This window comes from Trichomycterus rosablanca, chromosome 12, assembly GCF_030014385.1.
Source record: "Trichomycterus rosablanca isolate fTriRos1 chromosome 12, fTriRos1.hap1, whole genome shotgun sequence".
NCBI classification, from domain to species: Eukaryota; Metazoa; Chordata; class Actinopteri; order Siluriformes; family Trichomycteridae; genus Trichomycterus; species Trichomycterus rosablanca.
The window spans coordinates 34822867-34845531 of NC_085999.1; the positions used below are offsets into that span (position 1 = coordinate 34822867).

The 22665-nt window shown below is 42.5% G+C and overlaps 1 protein-coding gene across 1 annotated transcript in view; it reads right to left on the reverse strand.

Annotated features, from left to right (window-relative positions):
• Positions 1–21787, reverse strand: part of cwc22 (CWC22 spliceosome associated protein homolog) — a 30651-nt gene extending 8864 nt beyond the window's left edge. The window contains exons 1-15 of the mRNA XM_063006125.1: positions 21713–21787; positions 19435–19546; positions 16848–17026; positions 16018–16073; positions 15853–15930; positions 15458–15751; positions 14209–14337; positions 12965–13133; positions 12622–12675; positions 10933–11068; positions 9691–9897; positions 8471–8533; positions 7208–7303; positions 6754–6838; positions 2668–2728 (exon numbers count right to left, since the gene is read on the reverse strand). Of these exons, the coding sequence (XP_062862195.1) occupies positions 2668–2728; positions 6754–6838; positions 7208–7303; positions 8471–8533; positions 9691–9897; positions 10933–11068; positions 12622–12675; positions 12965–13133; positions 14209–14337; positions 15458–15751; positions 15853–15930; positions 16018–16073; positions 16848–17026; positions 19435–19546; positions 21713–21763 (1770 nt within the window). The 5' untranslated portion in view covers positions 21764–21787. The remainder of the gene's footprint in view (positions 1–2667; positions 2729–6753; positions 6839–7207; positions 7304–8470; positions 8534–9690; positions 9898–10932; positions 11069–12621; positions 12676–12964; positions 13134–14208; positions 14338–15457; positions 15752–15852; positions 15931–16017; positions 16074–16847; positions 17027–19434; positions 19547–21712) is intronic.
• Between the last annotated feature and the right edge of the window lie 878 nt (positions 21788–22665).

Below are 22665 nucleotides of genomic sequence, written 5' to 3' on the forward strand. Positions count from 1 at the left end.
AATTTGTGTCCATTCAGTCAAAGGATGACAGCCTCAATTGATGTTCCAGTTCATTCCAAAGCTGTTCATTAGGGCTGAGATCAGATCTTTATAGAGCTTGCTTATGCACAAGGGTACAGTCATGCTGAAACAGAAAAGGGCCTTCCCAAAACTGTTTCTACAAAGCTGGAAGCATAAAATGTCCTTTAAATAATTGATTTTTGAATTCTTTAAGTGTTGCAAGGTTAAGTGCAGAGATGACCCACCATCTGCTGGCCTAAATTCCATTAGCCTACATTACAGCACATCATTATCCCGCCTTTTAAATCATTTTATATGATCCGTTCCTCCCCCGTTCCATTTCATTTTCTCTCCCAACTCAAATACACCATCAAGACCAACGAGTCCCAGACCAGTCTGCTATTTACAACCCATCAATAACAGTACAAGTGTTCTTGATGTATCTTTTTGTTCTATACCCGGATCTGTGAGATGCCCGGTTTTCAGCACGGGAGCGTTCATGGGTACTAATTTCACACTATGTAAAAAGGTCCCGGCATAGTGGTCTTACACGCTAGCACACCACTGCAGAGCGGTTACAAGTTTGATGGTCAGCAGAGCCACTGACCTGGCCAGACGTCCACACACAGACAACTCGCAGTGCCCTGCCATACAAATGCTTTTTGGAGTGAATGGGCACAAATTCTCATAGACATGCTTCAAGTCCTACAAGATACCTTCTGAGCAGAATGGTTGTGTAAAGCTTAAAAGATCACACAGAGGTCACTATTTTAATACCATTTGTTTTTTAAATGGGACATCCAACAAGTTTATGGTCAGGTGTCCAAATACCTTTGGCCATTTAATGTTTAATTTTCTCGTTTTAGAAACACTATTACTGTGATTAATCTGCATAGTATCCCTGAGTGCCCTAAAATATCTTTTCCATTTCATTTTCATGTTTAAAAACCACTTAATCCTGGTCAGGGTCACGGTGGGTACGGATTCCCCGGTATAACTAAGCGCAGTGCAGTAACACACCCCGGAGAGGACGCTGATCCATCGTGGCATTTCAGCCAAACCAGGTGTGAAAAAGAGCAGATCTGCCAGATTCAGCAGATGCTCTTAAGATGAGAGGAAATTCAGCTTCCACTTCTACAGGATCCCATGAGACACCGAGATCTTAATACAGTACGAGCTGGAGGACGAACTGCTGCCAGTTACTGTACACTGACCTACATAAAGATCTGCTCAGCTGTGAGATTTCCACATCTGATCTACTTTATTAAATCTGATCGTCAGATAAAAAAGGCACCAAGAGAACAAATAGTTCTTAGATTAGGGAAGTCAGGTGTGCTCGGCTGGAGAAGTTCAACACCGCCGGACTGGATGGTCCACGGGTCAACAGTCAGAACTGAGCTATAATAAAGATTTTGGAAAAGGGTTTAGAAAGTCCTGACCCAAAACTACTGAAAATCTGTGAACTGTACTGAAAAGCACACACAAAAGTACACACACACACACACACACACACAAACGTACACCAACACATGCACACACACGCACAGAAACACACGCACAGAAACACACGCACACAAACACACGCACACAAACATGCACGCACAAATGCACATAGACACACACAGACACCAAGACATGCACACACAAATGTACACGTGCACACACAAAAAACCATATGCACACACATACATCAACACATGCACACACAGAAACACACATGCATACACACAAACACAGAAACACACACATGCATACACACACAAACACAGAAACAAACACATACATACACACACACAAACAAACACACGCATACACACACACACACCAACAACCAAACACACACAGACACATGCACACACATATGGGTGCACACACAGACACACACGTCTTTACCCAGAAAGATTTACCCAGAATTCCTAGTCATTTTCCCACTCAATTAAGAATGACGGAAGAAAAAATCTATTCCGCTACCCTGCAGGGCTTCTTGGAATGATTGATTTGAGGTGTCCAGGTAGAGCTATTCGAAATGTGATGCTGCAGGACCTTCCTGTTAGTCGCTCCAAAGAATGACAGGCTATTTTTAGTAAGCCACAAGTAGGTCAGAGGTCATGACCTGGTAGTGTGCCAGTATGGCTAAATGTACATGAACACTTGACCCAAATCCCACCCTAAATTATGGGTGGTAATGACGACTTGGTTTCCATAACGTTGGAGATCGTCTACGTGAATTTTTCTTTATCTGAGGTTCAAACATCAGAGCTACTGTCCTGAGTCCAGCCCATTTAAACAATTTGTCTGTAAACAGGGCTGGAAGGGGACAGTGATGCACTAGTGGAGACCAGGATCAGACCTGATACTGGTTCTAGGTGGACGACACAGACATCCTCAATATTCAGGAGAGGAAAAGCATAGCGCTGCATGTCTGACCAGCTGCCGAACATCTGTAATGTACTGGTCCGGTACAGATGCCTCCCTGGGGATGATCTCACACATAATACACTCATCATACACACCACACTGCATCCTTCATCTCACACACCACTACACACAGACTAACAGAGAAGGACACACACACAAACATACACACTCACATACACACGGGGTGATCGAGCACTAAGATGTTTGTCTGAGAGGATAATAAAATGAAGGAAAGGGAGGCTAACATACCGTCTGGCTCTCAGGTAGGTTCATCTTGATCAGTTTGTGAGCACATTCCTCAAAGTCCAAGCTAAGAAAACACACAACAAGAAATGTTAACATACAATGTTGGAAAGGTGGTCAAGCTTGGTCAAGATCAGGACAAGGCCAAGACTAATAAAAAACAAGACTGAATAATCAAGGTCAAGCTGGGAACCAGATTTAAGTATATGAGTTAAGGTGGAATACAGATCCAGTGTGTGGAAGGTAGAACTTATATTGCTCACAGTGTTTATCTTACTGTTCTACTCTACAGTCCCACTTCCTATGTTTCACTATTATTTAATGAAAATTAAAACCTTCTTGGGGCATGAGGGTGGCGCAGTGGTCCAAAAAGGGCAACTCACATCATGTCCGCAACCCAGGCAACACAATGCATCTTACTTTCTCTGTACAATCTGGTCCTACTGTAACTTACAAGATGTATGGCAGTTGTAGCCTAGCGGTTAAGGTACCGGACTAGTAATAGCCGCTCAGGTGGCGCAGTGGTAAAGTACGCTAGCTCACCGGAGTTTGGGTTTCGAATACATCGTATTGAATCTCAGCTCTGCCTTTCCGACTGGGCTGGAAGGCAGCATGAACAACAATTGGCTGTTGTTCAGGGTAAAAAAGTCGGATCATAGGTCCTCATAACTAGCGCGACTGCGGCCCCTGCTGGCTGAGTGATGGTGCCTGCACAGGGCTGAGGAATAATGCTGATGGGGGTGTGACCCTCCATACACAGTGCCCGTCAAGTATATGAACTCGACTCGTGCAGGTGAAAAAATGCACTATCTGTACTGACTGCGCGTACCGGAGGGGGCGCAAGTCAGTTGAGAGGCGTCCTCAGTCAGCGGTGAAGGGTCGAATCAGTATAGAGTAGGCATTTAATTGGATACGACTGGATTGGGGGGTGAGCTGAAACAGTAAGCCGCGTCCCTCTGACGTCTAATAATAGAATTTCCATATAAACTCGATCAGGCTGGTTAAATTTAGACTTTGGAGGGACGATTTAAAAGTGATTCCCTCCTGGGCTCAATTTTCTAAGCTAAAGCGGTAAGATGAACGCTCGTATGGAACAGTGTGTGAGCTCACCCGTGTGTGAAAGTACTACAGTAAAAGCTGCTAAATATAGAACAGACGATCTGCTGGGTTTGGCACTAAAGTATTGGTGCATTGTGGGACATTCGGAGACGATGGTAGTGCCGTTCCTCTCTTGCCATCTCTGCAGATTAGCAAGCACACAGCAGGGGAGATTTAACCACGTTAACACAGAGTAGAGAGACTGAGCAGGAGACGAGGAGGCTTCTCTACAAACTGTATGTCCTTCACTTACACACAGACAGACTGGTATTACAAACGAGCAAAACAAAGGAGCAAAAGTAAGTGGACACCTAATCATGAGCTTTTTGGACATCCTATACAAAAACCATGACAATTATAATGGACTTCCCCTCCCACTCTGTGGCTTCAAAAGCCTCATCTGAACTCTGAAGAGAATTTTGGCAAGATTTTGGAGTGTCTGCAGGAATTTGTGACCAAAATAGAACCCAAAAGGGTCAGGCACTACAGTAAAGTTAGATGTGAATTCTGCCTGGTAGTCGTTTCAATTGATCCCAAATGAGTTTTATGTGGTTCATGAATTTTCTCCACACCAAAATATCTTTTTGGACCTCGTTGAGTCAGGCTGGAACAGAACATGGGTGTGGCTCAACTGATATGAGGGGTGTCCACATACATTTGGCCAAGTAGTATAACTGCCACATCAGTTCATGTGTATTTACATTTACAGCTTTTAATCAGACTTACAATTGTGATCAATACAATGCAAGCAACTGAGGGTTAAGAGCATTGCTCAAGGGTCCAACAGTGGAAACTTGACAGTGGCATGGCTTGAAACGAATCAACAGAGGACAGCAGCCACACAGGTCATTAAAGGATACAGATGTGACCTGACACTAGCCAGGTTACGCCATCATATAGTGGAAACACACACACACACACATACACAGCATGCTCTTAAAGGAACCAGGTTCCACTACAGATAAAACCAACATAACAGCCTACTTTTTTTACTGTCCTCCTAAAGAAAAGAGAGGGCTTTCTAAAGCTGATCACGTGATCACCCAGTCAGGGGGAAGTCAAACTCTCAGTTCGGAATCAAAGCAGGGTGAAATCAGGTCAGTTCAGTGGGCTGGTGACATATCCAATGCAGCGTACACTAAAGCACAGCTGTTCATTTATTTATTTTAGATTTAAAATATATTAAATAGGGTGAGATTTTACTGTATTTTTGTATATAGAAGCACAGCTGATGAAAACGAAGATCTTCTCTTTAAAGATGCCATTAAAGCTTTTGTTTCATTGACATTCCAAATAGGGGTGGGCGATATGGCCTTGAAATAATATCACGATATTTTGGGATATTTTTGCGATAACGATATTCACTCGCGATATATAAGAACACTTTTTTTAAAAGTTTATTTTAAAAACACTTTTGTTTTGCAGACACTCAGGAAATCTAAGGTACAAATGTTACTAAATGTACATTAAATTAAGCATCACTTCCAGTAGGGCTGTGCGCTATGGCTAAAAAACGTTATATCTCCATATGCCTTTGAGAAGTGGTGATATACAATACGATATAATGTAAACCTAAAGTACGATGGCAGGTCACTGCTCGTATTTTACCTTATATTGTTTATAAGTTCTCTTAAAATCACAAAACATTGTACTTCTGATACATTCTGACTAATTACAGTGTTTATATTTTGTATTATTACAACAAACCAGCAGAATCTCACAATCACATTTATACTGTCCGTTTTACTTCAAATAAATGAGCATGAAAAAAATCCCGAAAACGTTTAATATTTGATCATGATTTGCTATCATTTAATAATGAAAGCGTGTCTGTCAATTATACAACAACCAATGAAGAGAGAGCTAAATTCGAAGTTCTGATTGGTTCATACATCTGAATCTCTGAATCGGAGTTGTGTGAAGAGAGTCGATTCTGATTCATTGACTCAGTCATTCAGTTTCCATGCTCATATGTGAAGGAAAGCATTCCGCTCAGCGCTTTTGGGTTTTAAACTTTCTCAGATGGTAACCTGTGTGGTAACCTGTGTGGTAACCTGTGTATTCTGTTCGTTCACTGACAGTTTTTGTTCTCACATCATTCTCGGACTCACGCAGTGACCGACACTCCTCGTACTCACGCGGGTGCTTTTGCTTTAGGTGCCGAAATAAATGTGACGTTGCCACCGTCTGTCGTCATCGTATTTTTGTACGTTTTGCAAATTACAGTCGTTTGTTTGGAGTCTGACCTTCTGTATCCGAAACACTTCCACACTAGTGATGTAGCTCCGCTTTTAGGGACTAGTTCATCCTCAGTGCTAACTCCGGTACTACTCTCTGTCCGTTATTTCACTGTTACGCGCTTGAGAGCGAGTGACGCGCGTTTGCTAACAATATCGCGATATGGCAAAAATCATTTCGAGTTTACAACTATACCGGTATTATCGTGAACGATAATATATCGCCCACCCCTAATTCCAAATACTTAAGTATTCAAAATATCAAGAAATGAAAATGTTTTATTTATATGAATATAAATTAATGTGGTTCAGCAGGCTGTTACAATAGCCCACTAGCACCGGGACCAGAAGTCTCTGTGGTGCCACCGGCCTTGTCTGGCTAATAAAAGACACAGTCGTTGGTGTGTGAAGACGGGAAGGTCGGAGGTGGGTGTACCTCCTTGCCACTGACAGTTTTACGGCACAGTACTGCAGAGTGGACAGTTTTACAGTGCAATTCTGTGGCTTTGAAAAAGTACTTGATTCACTACAGCCTAAGTCACAGCACCTGCTGGAGGTCTTTTTAGTCTTAAATCCCAGTAAGCCCAGTATCCAGCCTCCGTCAGTCTGCGAGGGCTTTGGTGAATATATCTGGAATATTTATAGAAAAGGTGCTGGCTCTGACCGTTTTGGGTGACAGTATCACACGGACCTCATTCTGCTGACACAGCACACACACACTTATTTTAAACACTGCTGGCTGTGTGCACACACTCACCTTGACTGAATTGCCAGATAAATAGTGCGACGAAACGAGACCAGGTTCACCTCGGTCTTGTCCAGAATGGTGACGTTGGATTGGTCTGAAGAGAAACAAAGACACGAGGTCAATAACGATGAAGCAGTGTTAGTCACATGACCTGCTCTTCACCCCAGAGGTTAACTGCACTCGCTCCTGCCGTTCGTTCTTTTACCTTCACGCCTTCTGAGCAGGCACGGTGGAAGATTTTCCCCCCCGGAGCAATTACCACCACAAAGCTCTATCCAATTACACTACAGTAGTTCCACCTGACCTGCACTGCACAGGGCATCAGACCACAACTGTGGCAATAAAAGATCACAAGTATAAACACCCTAAGCATGCTGTTGAATATATGTTGCTTTAAAATGTATGTAAACCTCTGAACCAGAATGAACTAAATAAGCTTAGACATCAAGATTAAACAATTTACCTTCCTCAGCTTCTTCCTGATCTTCATCTTCCTCCTCTTCGTCATCGCTACCATCGGCGTCATCACCAGAGTCACTGCTTCCCTCGTCCAGGATCTCTGTTAAAACATTCATTCATCACTGAGGTCAACAGTGAGCACCAGTTACTTCCAAAAGATCTGTGAGTTTGTTGGCTCTGATGCTCAACCAACACATCTAAGGTCTGTAAGGTCTCACTGACGGTTTGTACCACCCCAGCTCAGGCCGAAGAGTGCACAACCGGCCGGTGCATAAACATACAGGTATTAATTGATATGAATCTGCATATACATACATGTGCACTGATGTATAGCACTGTGTGCTCTGACACGTTTAGCTTATCAACAGGACTGAAATCACTTGCAATTTAGGGCAATTAGGTGGCACAGCGTTCCCATGTGTTAGCCCATCACCAATGGTAGCCTGAGCTCTGTTTTCAGCTGTGCTAAAGATCAGCTGTGCACCTACTCAGATACAAGTATGGCTGAATTTGAGGGAGGGAGGAAAGGGTCAAACATGCTGTTGTTGTGGCCTCTGCTGGCTGATTGAGGCACCTAAACTAGAGATTTTATTTTATTTATTGAATTTTATTAGGATTTTAATGTCATGTTTTACACACTTTAGTTAAATTCATGACAGGACAGATAATTACTGGTTGCACAAGATTCAGTCATGGACAATTTTGTATCTCCAGTTTACCTCCAATTTACAGGAAACCCAGGTAGGCACAGGAAAAACATGCACACTCCACACAGAAATGACCCGGACCACTCCACATGGGAATCAAACCCAGGATCTTCTTGCAGTGAGGTGACAGTGCTACCCACCGAGCCACCATACCACCCTTTTCCAAACTAGAGAGGGTTGATTCATGGACAGCAGAGCATTTCGTCTCTGGCAAGTGAAACAAACGGGTTGGAGGAGGTATGCAATAATCTGCCGCTCTCATTGGTCTGGGTGGGGATCTGTTTCTGCAGAGGAGGTTACAGCAGGGGAATTGGATGTGGCTACCATGTCTGACAATGGGAAGGTTGGACGGGTTTTATTTGTCTCTGGCTGAGCGACAGGATTCACACCAGGTCCTAGTCTTGTCAAAGGCTGTGCATAATCGTCTGTGGACATCCTGCTTCCAGTCCGGGATGGTGCAAGCGACAGAGAACTGCAGTGTGCAACAGTAAATTGGAAACAACTAGATGAGGAAAATAAAGGGAGGGGGGTGATTTTTTCCCCACACACCCTAAACTCACCCTTCTTAATGGCCTTGTACTTCTCTTCATTCTCCAGAAAGTCCGGATCCATCTTGAAAACGTCTGTGGAACAGAAAAGAAAGTGTTTGTGTTGTATCAGCAACCCTCGGTGAGCAATTACACACGTCAGAGGAATGAAGAGGCTGGTGGAGGAGATGTAATCAGCACTAATTAGCCATGAACAAGGATTTGCTGTGTATGAGAAGGGATTTAGAAAAAAGTGATCATGTGATAATCGCTGTTTTGATGCCCTGTAAATCTGATCTTAGAGCTTTTCCATTAGCTCCCTTTGTATTCAAAATGCCAAATGTGCTGCTGTGTACACGGTACGAGGAACTGCACAGACGCAAAGGACAGAGTGAAATGAATCAGACAGAGCAGAGATGTAGCTTTAAGTTCAGACAAGAAATGAATTGTGTGTGTGTGTGTGTGTGTGTCTTTGCACAAATGCTACACCAGCATTGCTTTGTAGAGTGTTTGTGATTGACTGGCCTGCCAGCAGTCCAGAGTCCTGAAGTCTCGTATCAAGCAAAAATTCCACTTGCAGAACTGCAACAATTAATGTCCTCAATTTCCAAATCATTAAATAGTCTAAATAATATATACGGTAATAGTACACAGGGGTAAACACACCTCTGCCCTACCTTTTGTTGGGCAGAGGTGTGTTGCAGGCACCAAATTCTAAATTCTAAATGTGTTTGTTTTTACAAAAAAATAGGGTTTTGGTGCCCAGGTGGCACAGCAGGATATTCCCGCTGGCACACCAGCAGTAAGATTCCCCGGTTCGAATCTCAGCTCTGCTACCGGGCAGAATAAGCAGCGCCTGCAGCAGACAAAACTGGCTATCAAGTCTGCTGGGTGTAAAAAGAGCAGACTAATAAGTGGGTGGGGACCCTGATTAGCAACCCCAGGCACATGTGCAGACGTGAAGGAGCCCAAGGCACGAGCGAAAAAGAAAGGGTTGAAGGACAGTCGAATATACCCTCCTCGGACACAATCAGGATCTCCAGCAGCGGAAGACTAATTGGCTATGCTAAAATCATGACAAAAAGGGAGAACATGCATAAACAAAAAGAAAAAATAGGGTTTTGGTTTTGAAATTAAATTTCATGTCTAGTGGTTTAAGCTTGGCAAGAGAATATTCCGATAAAGGCTTAAAGGCACAAGTCGAACCTTGTGTAAGATGTTGTATGAGAGTCGTGAGAGTGTACAGTTCTTACTGAGTATGTCCTCAGGGTTGTAATCATCCTCCAGGGGGAGCATGTGGGTGAACTGGTCCTCCTCCTCCACCAAGTCCAGCCCCTCTGAGATGATGGGATGGTCCTTAAAACCATCCTTCCTAATGGCAAACATCACCTCAATCATGTATTGAACGCGCTTATCGATCTCTGACTCGTGCAGGATGTTTCTCAGCCGCTCAAATATCGCTACAAAAAAAAAAACAGCACAGAAGATACAGTGACCACACATGAAGATCAGATTCAGATCAGATCAAAACTGCTCTAAATTTTGCTTAAAAGTATGCAGACAATCAGATCCAGGCTTTTCAGTCACACCCCTTGCTAACAGGTGTGGAAAATCTAATATATGCTTCCAGCTGTGTGCAAAACAAGATCCTTCTAGACATGGTCTGACCACATCTGCACTTAAAAAAAAAAACTGTGGGATTACTTGGAACATCAACAGCAAGACAAGCCTTTTTGTCCAACATCATCAGCCTGACCTCACAAATGCTCTCTGAACCAGACAGGCACAAATTCTCACAGGTACACACAAAACGGAAAACGAAAACACTGTTATATTAATGCCTGTGGTTTGAGAATAGAATGTCCAGCAAGTACATGGTCAGATGTCCACATACTTTTGGCCAATAGTGGTCTGACCTAATTTAGTGCATTCCAGAACCCTTCAGTGTTCGTTTGTTCTTGTTGACATCTCTCTACAGCTTCACGCAGCATACATCTGAGCAGCGTGAGAAGCTAATTTGTACGTCATCATCACGCCTGTTGGAAATAAAGGCGTCTCTCAGAGGTGAGGGTATAATTAGCAAGCTGAGAGCTATAACAGGAGAACAACTGATGAGGTTGCAGACAAGTTATGTCACTCTAATCAGCTCCAGAGGGTTGCCTGTTGTTTACTAAGTGTGGCAGTGCTCAATTACAGCCATACAAATGATCTTTTGACTGAATCGGCACAGATTCCCACAGACTTACTTCCAAGTCCTGTGTGAGGCCTTCTCAGAATAGTGGCTGTTATAGCTGACAAGATCACACAGAGATAACCCTATTTAAATCCATTTGTTTTTTAAAATGGAATGTATAACAAGCACAAGGTCAGGTGTCCAAATACTTTTGGCTATTTTGTGTATATTCTTCAATACATACACAACACATCTTTCAATATGAACTAAGCTGTGCTTTAGCATTATAGTAATGAGATTGAGTGTAGGATTGGGATTGTACCATTAATGCCTCGAGGAGAAACCTCAGTGAGTTTGAGGCCACACTCCTTCAGAAAGCTGATGGCGACCTCCACGCTGTCATCAGTGGGTCGTTCCAGCAGCAGAGTCAGCATCTCCAAACACAGCACCTCATGAGCCTGAACGAAGGACATAAGCAATATAAACCTAACACATCGACTGTAACACTCCTGACCTCTATCATCAAATTACACTGGTGTAAAGTAAACACTCCCCTTTACAAATGTGTCCTGTATCGCATGTGTCAGACTGAACGACTTCGGACGATTATACAAAGCATGAGGTAAGACTAGTGAACTCCTTTAAACGTGTAATTCATTTAAAATATCAAACACTATGGAGCAGAGTTTTATTTTGCACATCCTGGGTCTCAGGCAAACAATGAGATTTCACAAGTTGAAGCTACTGAGCAAAAGAGTTGAATGGTCACACATGTGCTGCATCCTAAACCACTGATGTACTTAATCGTTCGTACCAGCAGCGATCACGCTGTATAACACTTCACCGGTGTGGGACATCATTGAACACTGAGACACTATTAGGATAGACTCATGGAGCACGATTTGGCTCTCTGTTTATGGAACCTACATTACACTCCTGTTAATATTTACTGCAAAGAACACCTTACAACAGTTTAGTATATTACATATCTCATTATATTACATAATACATTTCTTATTCTATTTATTTAATTACATAGAGTTGTATAACACTACTTGCATACTTTAATACTTTTTGCCTTAATGTATCCTGAGCTGCTGTAATAACTGTCCCTATGAGATTAATAAAGTTATCTATCTATCTATCTATCTATCTATCTATCTATCTATCTATCTATCTATCTATCTATCTATCTATCTATCTATCTATCTATCTATCTATCTATCTATCTATCTATCTATCTATCTATCTAAACAGCATGTCCAAATATTTGGGGTGCAGCCTCGATGTGTGGACCAGATGCCAAGCTTTAATTAAAATTTTAATACTGATGATGGCTCAAAGTCAGAAATAAAAGTACGCTCCCCCCCCCCCCCCCCTTTCGATTGCTCCCGTATTTAGGTGTCACCACAGCGGTGACAATGGACTCAATCAAGTCCGTACCTGATATGGCACAGTTTATACAGCAGATGCCCCACCTATTTTGTCTGAGCTTTGGACTGAGAGAAATAGCAAATCCTTGAGATTCGAAGCGCGGATGACAGGTAGTGGGACAGAATAGGCACTGGACTGTTGATCAGAAGGTCACTGGTTAAAGTCCAACTGCTGCCAAGTTGCCATAATTGGGCTCCTAAACAAGGCCCCTAACCCTTAATTGCTTGCACTGTAGTCGGTAAAAACGGTAAGTGGCCTTGGGGAAAAAAGGTTCTGCTAAATGCCATAATTGTAAATAATTAATAATAATTTCGATTGCAGTTGCTTGATCCGTGTCCACATTTTCAGCTACATGTGTTCAGTCTATAATGAACGCCCTGCCGAACGGACTTGATAAAGGATCTGCGACACCACCAGGTGGCAAATCAGTGTCATTACAACACCTTCTTAAAAATGTACTGAACATCCATCCTTCAACCGACCGGTTCATTCTGCAGTAGATAGCTAATAAGAAATATTTAAAAGCAAGACCTGTGCTATAATATAAAGGAACATGAGAGATGCTGTTAGTACGTACCACATTCTGATTGATGAGATGAGCCACGAACTTAGAAGCTGTCAGACATTGTTGCTGTGGAGAAATAAAACAGTAAGTTCTTCTGAGAACCTGAAGCTGGTCACGAATGCAATTTCTATTCATTATGTCTTTACACACTGAATTTGTGTGTTTTTGCGGTGTTAAAATGTTACATCAGAAAGTGGTGTTTCCACATGCAGGACCCTAACAGTATTAAACAATAGATCACAGACAATATGCTAAAAAACCTCATTTCTGACATCATACCCAATCCAATGATGATGAATGAATTTGCCTGTATGTTTAACAGAGATTGTGGATTATTATGGATTATTAATTATACCTTGTCATTTCTTCTGTAGCCTTTGCGGAAGTTGAGGACGAGCCTCTTAAGGATGAGATCTCCTATCTGAGGGAATTTGGAGTTGATGATGGCCACCACGGCAGCGTAGACGTGGGTAAAGATGGGAGACGCGCTCTGAGCCTGAAGCACAGATCGGGCCAAAAGACCCCTGAAACACACACACAATTATATATAAATACAGCACAATAAATTAACAATCGTGGTCTAATCAAACCCCGCTCTGTACCACGCAACCTCCGAGCCACTAGTCTCGCTCGACTTGATCCTCCACTCAGGACTCGAGGAAGACGAGCATCAAGGCTCTTTTCTGTACTTGCACTCAAGTGGTGGAACAAGCTTCCCATATCTGCCTGAACATCTGAGTCTCTTGCTGTCTTTAAAAAATGATTAAAAACCATCATCACCTGTTTACCAAGCACTTAAGCTGACTTGTACTTACTTAGCACACTCTTATCTATTTCTTGCAAGATTTGGTTCTAACAGGTTTGAGCAGATTTGTTTTCCTAGTTTGTAAGTCGCGCTCTGGATAAGAGCGTCTGCTAAATGCTGAAAATGTAAATTGAATAAACAAACATAAAAGACTGGGTTTGTCTGGTCTAATAGAACCAAACTATCGTTGTTAATTGGTTGTGTGGGCTGACTGCACTGTAAGGGGTTATTTGTTTTGTACACAAGGTCAGTTATTAATAATTTAAACATATGCTTTATTCAATAAATACATTAATATTTAATTGTGTTTGTGTTTCCTAATCCTCTCCTGAAATGAACCTAGAACAGTAAACACACACTGGTCACAAGCACCACTGTTTACAGATGTATGTCGGTAAGTCCAGCTTCCTTTTCTTCAAGTAAAACGTTTATGTGTTTAAAACACAGTGTGGGTCGATTTGGTTTTCTACAAGTTACTCTAAACCAGTGAAAGCAGTCGCTGGTCACTTCTTTACACCAGAAAGCGGTGGATTCTCTGAGAGCCATGCTCCTATGTGTATCCTCCACTACTTGGGACAGTGAACTGGCCAAACAAAAGCAATTACTATTGCATTACCAATAAAAAGAAACAAGTTCAAATCATCTCTGATTTAGACATGGCCTACTGATCGGCCAGCGGGCTGCTGCAAACAATGTGAAGATGCAAACAAAGCCCCAAGGTTTGGCATTAAAAAGCTAATTCTGAAATTTCCTGGGGTGCAAAACATACAGCAGTGAGTAGTGATGATCATTACCTGCCCCTGACGATGTTCTCCTGCAGCAGCTCCTGAATGATGTTGCCGATGTTGGACACGTTCACCTTGTTGATGAGACCATTGATGGACTTCTTCAGAGCCTCCCAGCTCATCCTCTGGAACGCCAGACTAAAACAGATTAGAGAAAGTAATGAGTCCTGAAGAGCTGCCAATTTCATAAGTGAGGACTGTTGACGGTCCTGGGATCGGCCTCCAGTTCATTAAGTTAAATCCTGATACAGATTATTATATACACATTTTATCGGAGTGAAATCAGGAAAAATGAATAGTATTTTTGCTCTGATAATTCATATGTACAGCCTCAAATGGTCAAGCTGCTCATCGTAATATTGATTAAACTTTCAGATTTCAGATACAAACATGTAAAAGATCAGGATGAAAATCTTACATTGAATAAAGGAGATAACATTAAGGACCATGCTGACTGACATAAGCAGAATAATTCCGCCTGAATAACTTTTGGTTTTGACTAATTGGGCCCATCCTGGTAAGTACAATGTGGGAAATCAAGGTTTTGGCAGCATGATTGGCTCTTAAGCCTGGCTGACCAAAAAACAAATGGTTTGCATGGTGTATTAAAAAAAATCTGTGGTCCCGACAGTAGGATTAAGTCCAGCTGACCCTCTGTTTTTCATGCTTTTTAAACACGACCTTCATGCCTTCTAGTCAATAATTATTTTTCCTATATTGATGCATTTTTTCCTTTTGTCTCCCAATCTAGTCATGTCCAATTTCCTAGTTGTATTTGCTTCACTGCTGCAGACTTTACCCTGGCCGGAGACGACTGTACCTAACACACACCCTCTCCGACGTGTGTAGTAGTTAACCGCTTCTTTTCACCTGCACAAGGCAGGTTTACACAGGGATCAGTATCACATACAGACAGTCACGCACTGTGATCTGTAATTTACCATCTCTGTGCTGCGCCACGACCAGCCCGCAGAGGCCGCAATTGCGGCAGCTTTGAGGAATCCATTCAGCCCGTCTTGCCACATACACAGCCAATCAAATCTGTGCAGCTGAGAGCTCGACATCTCAGCAGTGGTTGGCTTGCATGCTATTACTAATGAGTGCCCAGTAATACATTTCTTACGCTGTTCTGTCATTTTTCCAAGTGATTTTTTTGTTATCCACCAGGATTTCATGCAAGTGCTGCTCAACTGTCAAGATAAAGTATAAAACCAATCTAGCTCATTTCAGAAGTTCATCCTAAGTGCTGATTCCTGACCTGCTCTTATCTGTAATCTGGGCCTGCATCATTCTCAGCTTGGCGGGTGGAATGTAAGCTCCTCCGGTGCGGGTCAGAATTGGGTCCAGCTCCTCCTTCTTCTTCTTGACAGGAGGCTCCTCTGTGGGGGGATCGTCCTTTTGAGATGGAGAAGCAGACCTCGCCCTTCTGGAGCCGAACCTCTCTCTATCAGTGTGTCGGTTTCTGCTGTAGCGTCGATCTGAGCGACGGTCCTCGTCTCGCTCTCTGCTGGGGCCTCGACCTTGACGCCAATCTCTGTCACCGTCTCGAGGCCTGAGAAGGGGGAAGGGGTGGGGGTTTTAATATGCTTTATACAAACAGACAAAGCCAAAAAATGTGAAGTAGCACCAAGATCCAAACCATCGTGTGCTCACCTGCCATATCTGTTTGAATATCTCTGTGGTGATGGAGATCTGGAGCCGGAGCGTGAACGCGACCTTGCACCGTTGCTCCTGATACGGTTGCATACAAATAGTTTTCTTAGAACACACAGAGAGTTTGTGTTGGAGAGTATGTTGAGAAACATAAGTAATGATTACCTCTCTGTGGAAGAACTCCTGCGTCTGGGTCTCCTGCTCTCGTTCTGTGTTTCCCTCTAAAAAAAGGGGAGACAAACATCAAAGCTGCTACACATGAGCCACCACCACAACAGTCAGCTGGTTCAGGCTGTTCTTTATTTATTAGAATTTTTAATGTTGGCTACAGATTCATCAGTTCAAGTTTAATATCAAACAAGTTATGGACAATTTTGTATCTCCAATTCACCTCACTTGCACGTCTCTGGACTGTGGAAGGAAACTGGAACTCCCAGAGGAAACCCACGCAGACACGGGGAGAACATGCAAACCTCACAGAGAAAGGACCCAGACTGTTCCACCTGGAAACTGAACCCAGGACCTTCTTGCTGTGAGGTGACAGTGCTACCCACCGAGCCTTTCAGGCTGTTGTAAATGCGACTGTCAAGGCACCAGTCTATTGGCCGGTTGAGACACATGCACTAAGGTTAAGGAACTTGCAGAGCAGCATGATGTGACCACACGAACGCAATACGGCTCTCGAGGTATTCATTTTCATCATCTGCTTTACAATGGACACAAGGCAGGAATACCCTGGACAGGGAGCCAGTATATCACAGGGCTTCAGCCTTTCCTCCCCCTAGACATTGCCAAAAAAAAACTGTGTAGACGTGCCAACAGCACTGCTGAGATTCAAACCTAGATCACCCAAATATCACAGTGGGTAAAAAAAAAAAAAAATAATCATGAGAGTCTGACTGGCCGAGTAACTGCAGGTAACGGTAGGTTGTGGTGTGGGATATCTGTTCGCCCATCATTTACAACCATTTTGAATCAATATATGATGCACTGACCGAGACTTGTGCAACACTGCTCCTGATCTTATGTCTGCCATCATCGTCACTGTCGTCTTCACTGCTGTCGCTGTCAGAGCCGCTGGATCCTGACTGCCGTGTCTGTGCTGCATCTTGAACCTCTGCCTTATCTTCTTCATCCCTGGTTCTTTCTGCAGGAGGGCTACTACGCTCCCCATCTTCAAGAAAAAAAACACCACCACACCCAAACACAGGATGAGACAGATGCAATGAGCCTGTAATTCTTTAACAAAAATGCACTACTGCACTGTATCCCAGTGATTCTGGGGAAACCAGACCTGCTGGAACCCTGACCAGGATAAAGGGGTGGAAAAATAATGAAAATGAAATGAAACATTTAGACTAAATAGCTGTAATGAAACATGAGCCCTCTTAAATTCCTCTTCTTAATTTATATTTTCATGTTACACCGATCAGCCATAACATTAAAACCACCTCCTTGTTTCTACACTCACTGTCCATTTTATCAGCTCCACTTACCATATAGAAGCACTTTGTAGTTCTACAATTACTGACTGTAGTCCATCTGTTTCTCTGCATGCTTTGTTAGCCCCCTTTTAATGGTCAGGACCCCGACAGGACCACCACAGAGCAGGTATTATTTGGGTGGTGGGTCATTCTCAGCACCTCACGGTCACTGCTGGACTGAGAATAGTCCACCAACCAAAAATATCCAGCCAACAGCGCCCCAAGGGCAGCGTCCTGTGACCACTGATGAAGCTCTAGAAGATGACCGACTCAAACAGCAGCAATAGATGAGCGATCGTCTCTGACATTACATCTACAAGGTGGACCAACTAGGTAGGAGTGTCTAATAGAGTGGACAGTGAGTGGACACGGTATTTAAAACTCCAGCAGCGCTGCTGTGTCTGATCCACTCATACCAGCACAACACACACTAACACACCACCACCATGTCAGTGTCACTGCAGTTCTGAGAATGATCCACCACCTAAATAATACCTGCTCTGCGGGGGTCCTGTGGGGGTCCTGACCATTGAAGAACAGGGTGAAACGGGACTAACAAAGCATGTGGAGAAACAGATGGACTACAAAGTGCTTCTATATGGTAAGTGGAGCTGATAAAATGGACAGTGAGTGTAGAAACAAGGAGGTGGTCATAATGTTATGCCTAATCAGTGTATACAGTCACTGAAATAAATCTACACCAAACACATGACATGATTATTATAAATGTCACTGTTAAAGTATCAAAGTCCAGCAAAAATGACACTTTTAAAGCATTTTCTGATGAACCCACCAATGGCAATCCAGCAATCCAAGCCCATGACACTTATCTTTATTCCTTTTGAATGGAAATGAATAATGCATAAGCCCACAATGCTTGTTAGCTAAAGAGGACATTGGGAACGTTTTTTTATGCAGCAGTGATTCATTAAAATGCTCTTAGAAGTGAAAGAGCTGAAGATGCACTCAGAGGAGCAGTAAAAGCTCAATAAATCTGTGCTGAGGAGCACGACGAACCTTGCTAAATAATCAAAAAGAGCAAAATGTTTCTGCTGGGAAAAATGACAGCAGTTTCTCTATAGCTGATGGAAAGCTTAAGCTTGATCTGAATGCATTGTGCTCTTTCAGAGCGGGTCCAAGTCGCCCGAACGTCGACTTACTGCAAAACGAGAAGGTAGAGCAGGTATTCTGACACCACACCTGAGCCAGTTTACTGCACTAGAGGTTCTTAGTTTGGCTTTTCCTTTGAGGACCTCAATGTCAGAGAAAAAAATTGGGATTTTTTTTTGCTTGTACGTTTTGTCACAACAATCAAAGTGCTGAATTTAAAACCATGTTCCATAATCAGAACTACTTAGAGAGGCACTTTCTCACAGTAAATATTTCCTTACTTTAGTGGACAACGGTCTAAAATGCAAATCTGCTGAAACAAATGTAGAGAACTATTTACTATAGCAAGTTCAGGTTAGTTTCCATGTAAGTGCTGAGTAAAGAGGTGATAAAAGACTTTAATCGCCTTTAAAAGACGGCGAGAGTCATATGTTCTAACTGAGCAGTCAGATGCTCATCAGTCTGGTGTCTTTTTTCCTATTTTATTTATGCGTTTTTCTCCCATTTTCTCCCCACTTTAGTGTAGTCAATTTGTCTTCCGCTGCTGGGGGATCCCCGATTGCAATCGAGGTATATTGCTGCTCACGCCTCCTCCAACTCGCACGCAGCCCTTTGCGGAACCCTTTCTCACCTATGCACTCTGCACAGGTGCCTCTCTATCTGCCAATCAGGGTCCTAACACAGCATTTGAAGACCCCACCCACACAGTCTGGTCATCCCACCCTAGCAGAAACGTGTCTGCTGCAGGCACTGTCAATTATGCCTGCTAGATGGCGCCCAGCTGACCGGTGGCAACGCTGAGTTTCGAACCGAGGAGTTCAGAATCTCAGCGCTGGTGTGCTAGCGGAATATCCCGCTGCACCACCTGGGCACCTCAGTCTGGTGTCTTTAATCAGAAAACTGCTGTGTCCTAAAAACACACTTGTAACTAATGGGGGGGGGGGGGGGGGTGTCCCAATTCCCATTGAATTTGGCTTGTCGATCTTACCGTTAGTCCTCTTCTGATCATCTCCATCACTATCTCCTTCATCTGAGGAGGTGGAACACTTCCTCCTCCTCCTCCTCGTCTCTGCAGCACCCATCTCACCAGGGCTGGAGCTCTACAGAGAATCAAACCCAGAAATTTCAATTTATTTTGTGCTGAAGCATCTGCTCTGCTCAAAACACCACCAAACATAAAGATCCTGCTCCCTGTACGTTTTTCATTAACAAGGTCAGCTCAAGCAACAGTGCTGAATGATATGACCAAAGGTATGGGGACACTCCGTTCAGTTATTAAGTTCATGTGATTGGTTTTATCTACTACTAGTGTGCAGCACATTGGCAGATAAATATTACAGACATAGGCTGGATTTGCACACAGTATATTCAGAAAATATTCAGACTCTTTGCTGTGGCACTAACATTTAAACTATGGTCAGATGCATCCTGTTTGCACCAATTTGTCTGTACAGAATTTTTTGATGATTTGGAAAGGCACACCTGGGTCTTTAAAGGCCACAATTTACACTGAACTGTCAGGACAAAAACCAAACCATGACGTCTAAAGAACTGTCTGTGGATCTCCACGATCAAATTGTAGCAAGGCTTTGAGTTATCAAGAACATACTGAAGTCAATAATGTTGAAATAGAAGAGCTTTGTACCTTCAGAGTTTTGGCTACCTGGTAAGAAAGAACACAACAGTCCTTTTAAACAAGCTCTAAAAGTCCTGAGTAAAGTCTTGTTCTGTTAAAGATGTCCACAGCGGATGATTTATCTCCATCTTACCCTGCCTTAAGCATCCTCCTCTGTCACGCCAAACCACCTTTTCCTTCCTTACAGCATCCATAAACCTCCTCTTTTGCCTCTCATCCTCAGCACCCTTTTCCTGACAGAACTCTCATCCCTCCTCTGCACATGCCCAAACCATCTCAATCTGGCCTCCCTAAGTTTGCCTCCAAAACATCCTACCTGTCTCTCTAATAAACTCCCTGCTAATCCAGTCCATTCTTGTCACTTCCAACAAGAATCACATGTTTATCCATCCTCCTCTCTCCTGACTTTTTGTCAGGCCATGAAATATAGGATAAACTGCCCAAATCCAGGTGTGCAAAGACTAGAGCTTTTACAAAGTATTAAAAAAAAACCTGAATCATTCTGGGTAATTAAATGAAGACAAAAATGGTAATTATATCCATTCAGAATCAAAATGTGTGCAGAAAAGTCAAGATGTCTGAAAACTTTCTGTATATCAGCAGCTATATATCAAGACAAAGTACAAAGCAGTGGCTTTAATCGTCTCTAAAGAGTTTCTTGCAGCTTCACCTACTAAATCAGAATGTGCTTCCAGTACTACTGAAACAAACAAGGATCTCCTTGATCAGATCGAGGGTCGTGCAAGCAGCAACAGATTCACAGTCGGGAACTGGAAATGACTAAATGGGAAGATTTAGTAAAGTAGAAAGAAAGAAAACAAAAACACAAAGCTTAAAGTTAATGAGCTTTGTAGCAAAGGCGTTAAGACAGGCCAAAGAGCTTTATCCTCAAGCCATACAGATACGATTGACCCAGGTTCAGTTCATTTTAAATCTCTGGAATAACACAAATTATTTTGATGTTAAATAATAATTCGGATAGTTAATATCTGGCTGTGGGGATTCGACTAGCTTTAGCCAAAATGCTAACAAAACCACAAAAACACGAACTACAACACAAAACGATCAAAGTTTCATTCTTGGCGTGTTTATTTAACAAACATTAACAATTCGTTAAATGTCTGGAACAAATACTGATTCTACTAAAGGAAAATCTGTTAATCAAATATAATCGAACTGCTAAAGGCTAGGCTATGCTAGGCTAACAGGTGGGCTTTAGACTCTAATAATCTAATATAAACTTGAATTCTTAAAAATAATTAAGCAAAGTCTAATTCAAAATAACATCGTATTTGTAATGTAAACATTTCATATTTGTAAAGATAAAATATTTCTTCTAAGCATGAACGTCTACATAACGCTTTCAATGGCTGTATCTCAAACCGCACACCAGCCCCCTAGCTAGTGTGCAAGAATGTACCCCATCTAACACTACTCAGTGCACACTGTATAGTGTAGCACTATGTTGATTAGATTCCAACCCAAGTCACAACGCGTGTTCCTACGGCCAACATGTTTCATCACATTCACAGTAAAATATCTGTAATTGTAAAACAGCATCATAATCTCGGTTTAACTTTAATACACAATTTAAGGCTGGTTTTAGTACGTAAATGCGTATAATCCTTACCCTGTCGCTTCTGGGCGAATTCATATCCTTTACCGTTTCGGGTTCCGCCATTTTTCCCTACACAGTACACTTTCGAAAGTGCTGCTACGGATGCCTACGTGGTGCCTAAGATGTCAAAACGAAACGCATTTCTTATTAGAACGATTCAATTTAAAATGGTCTTAGTTTTTAATTTAAACAAAGTCGAAACATTTCAAAAACACAATGAAGCAGAAACTGTTGTTTATATTCCTCCTGGTGATCCACACCCCGCACCCCTTAATCCATAATAATTCTTAATGCTTACAAAAAGGAATAAATCAGACTAACACCATTATTCAAGCTGCATAACACCATCATCACACTGGCATCACAAACTTGCTTGATCTTATGATATCATTAATTAATTCTGACCATTATGAATCTGTTAGTTAAAATAAAGTAATAAATCATATTATTAAAGTTTGGCACAATAAAGCAGAAAGTAGTATAAGCTCAAAGACTCAGGTTTGATCCCTAGTTCGTTACCATTTGTAGAGAGTCCTTTTGGTACTATTGTTTCCTATTTCATTCCAACAACATTCCAGTGCTAATTAAATACTCTAAATGTCCCTAGGTGTACATGTGGACTGGACGGGGGAATATTTTACCAGTCTTTACTAGATACAAGGGGGCGGCACAGTAGCTAAGTGGGTAGGACTGTCGCCTCACAGCAAGAAGGTCCTGGGTTCGATACCCAGGTGGGGAGGTCCGGGTCCTTTCTGTGTGGAGTTTGCATGTTCTCCCCGTGTCCGCGTGGGTTTACTCCGGGTGCTCCGGTTTCTTCCCACAGTCCAAAGACATGCAAGTGAGGTAAATTGGAGACACTAAATTGTCCATGACTGTGTTCGATATAACCTTGTGAACTGATGAATCTTGTGTAATGAGTAACTACCGTTCCTGTCATGAATGAAACCAAAGTGTGCAAAACATGA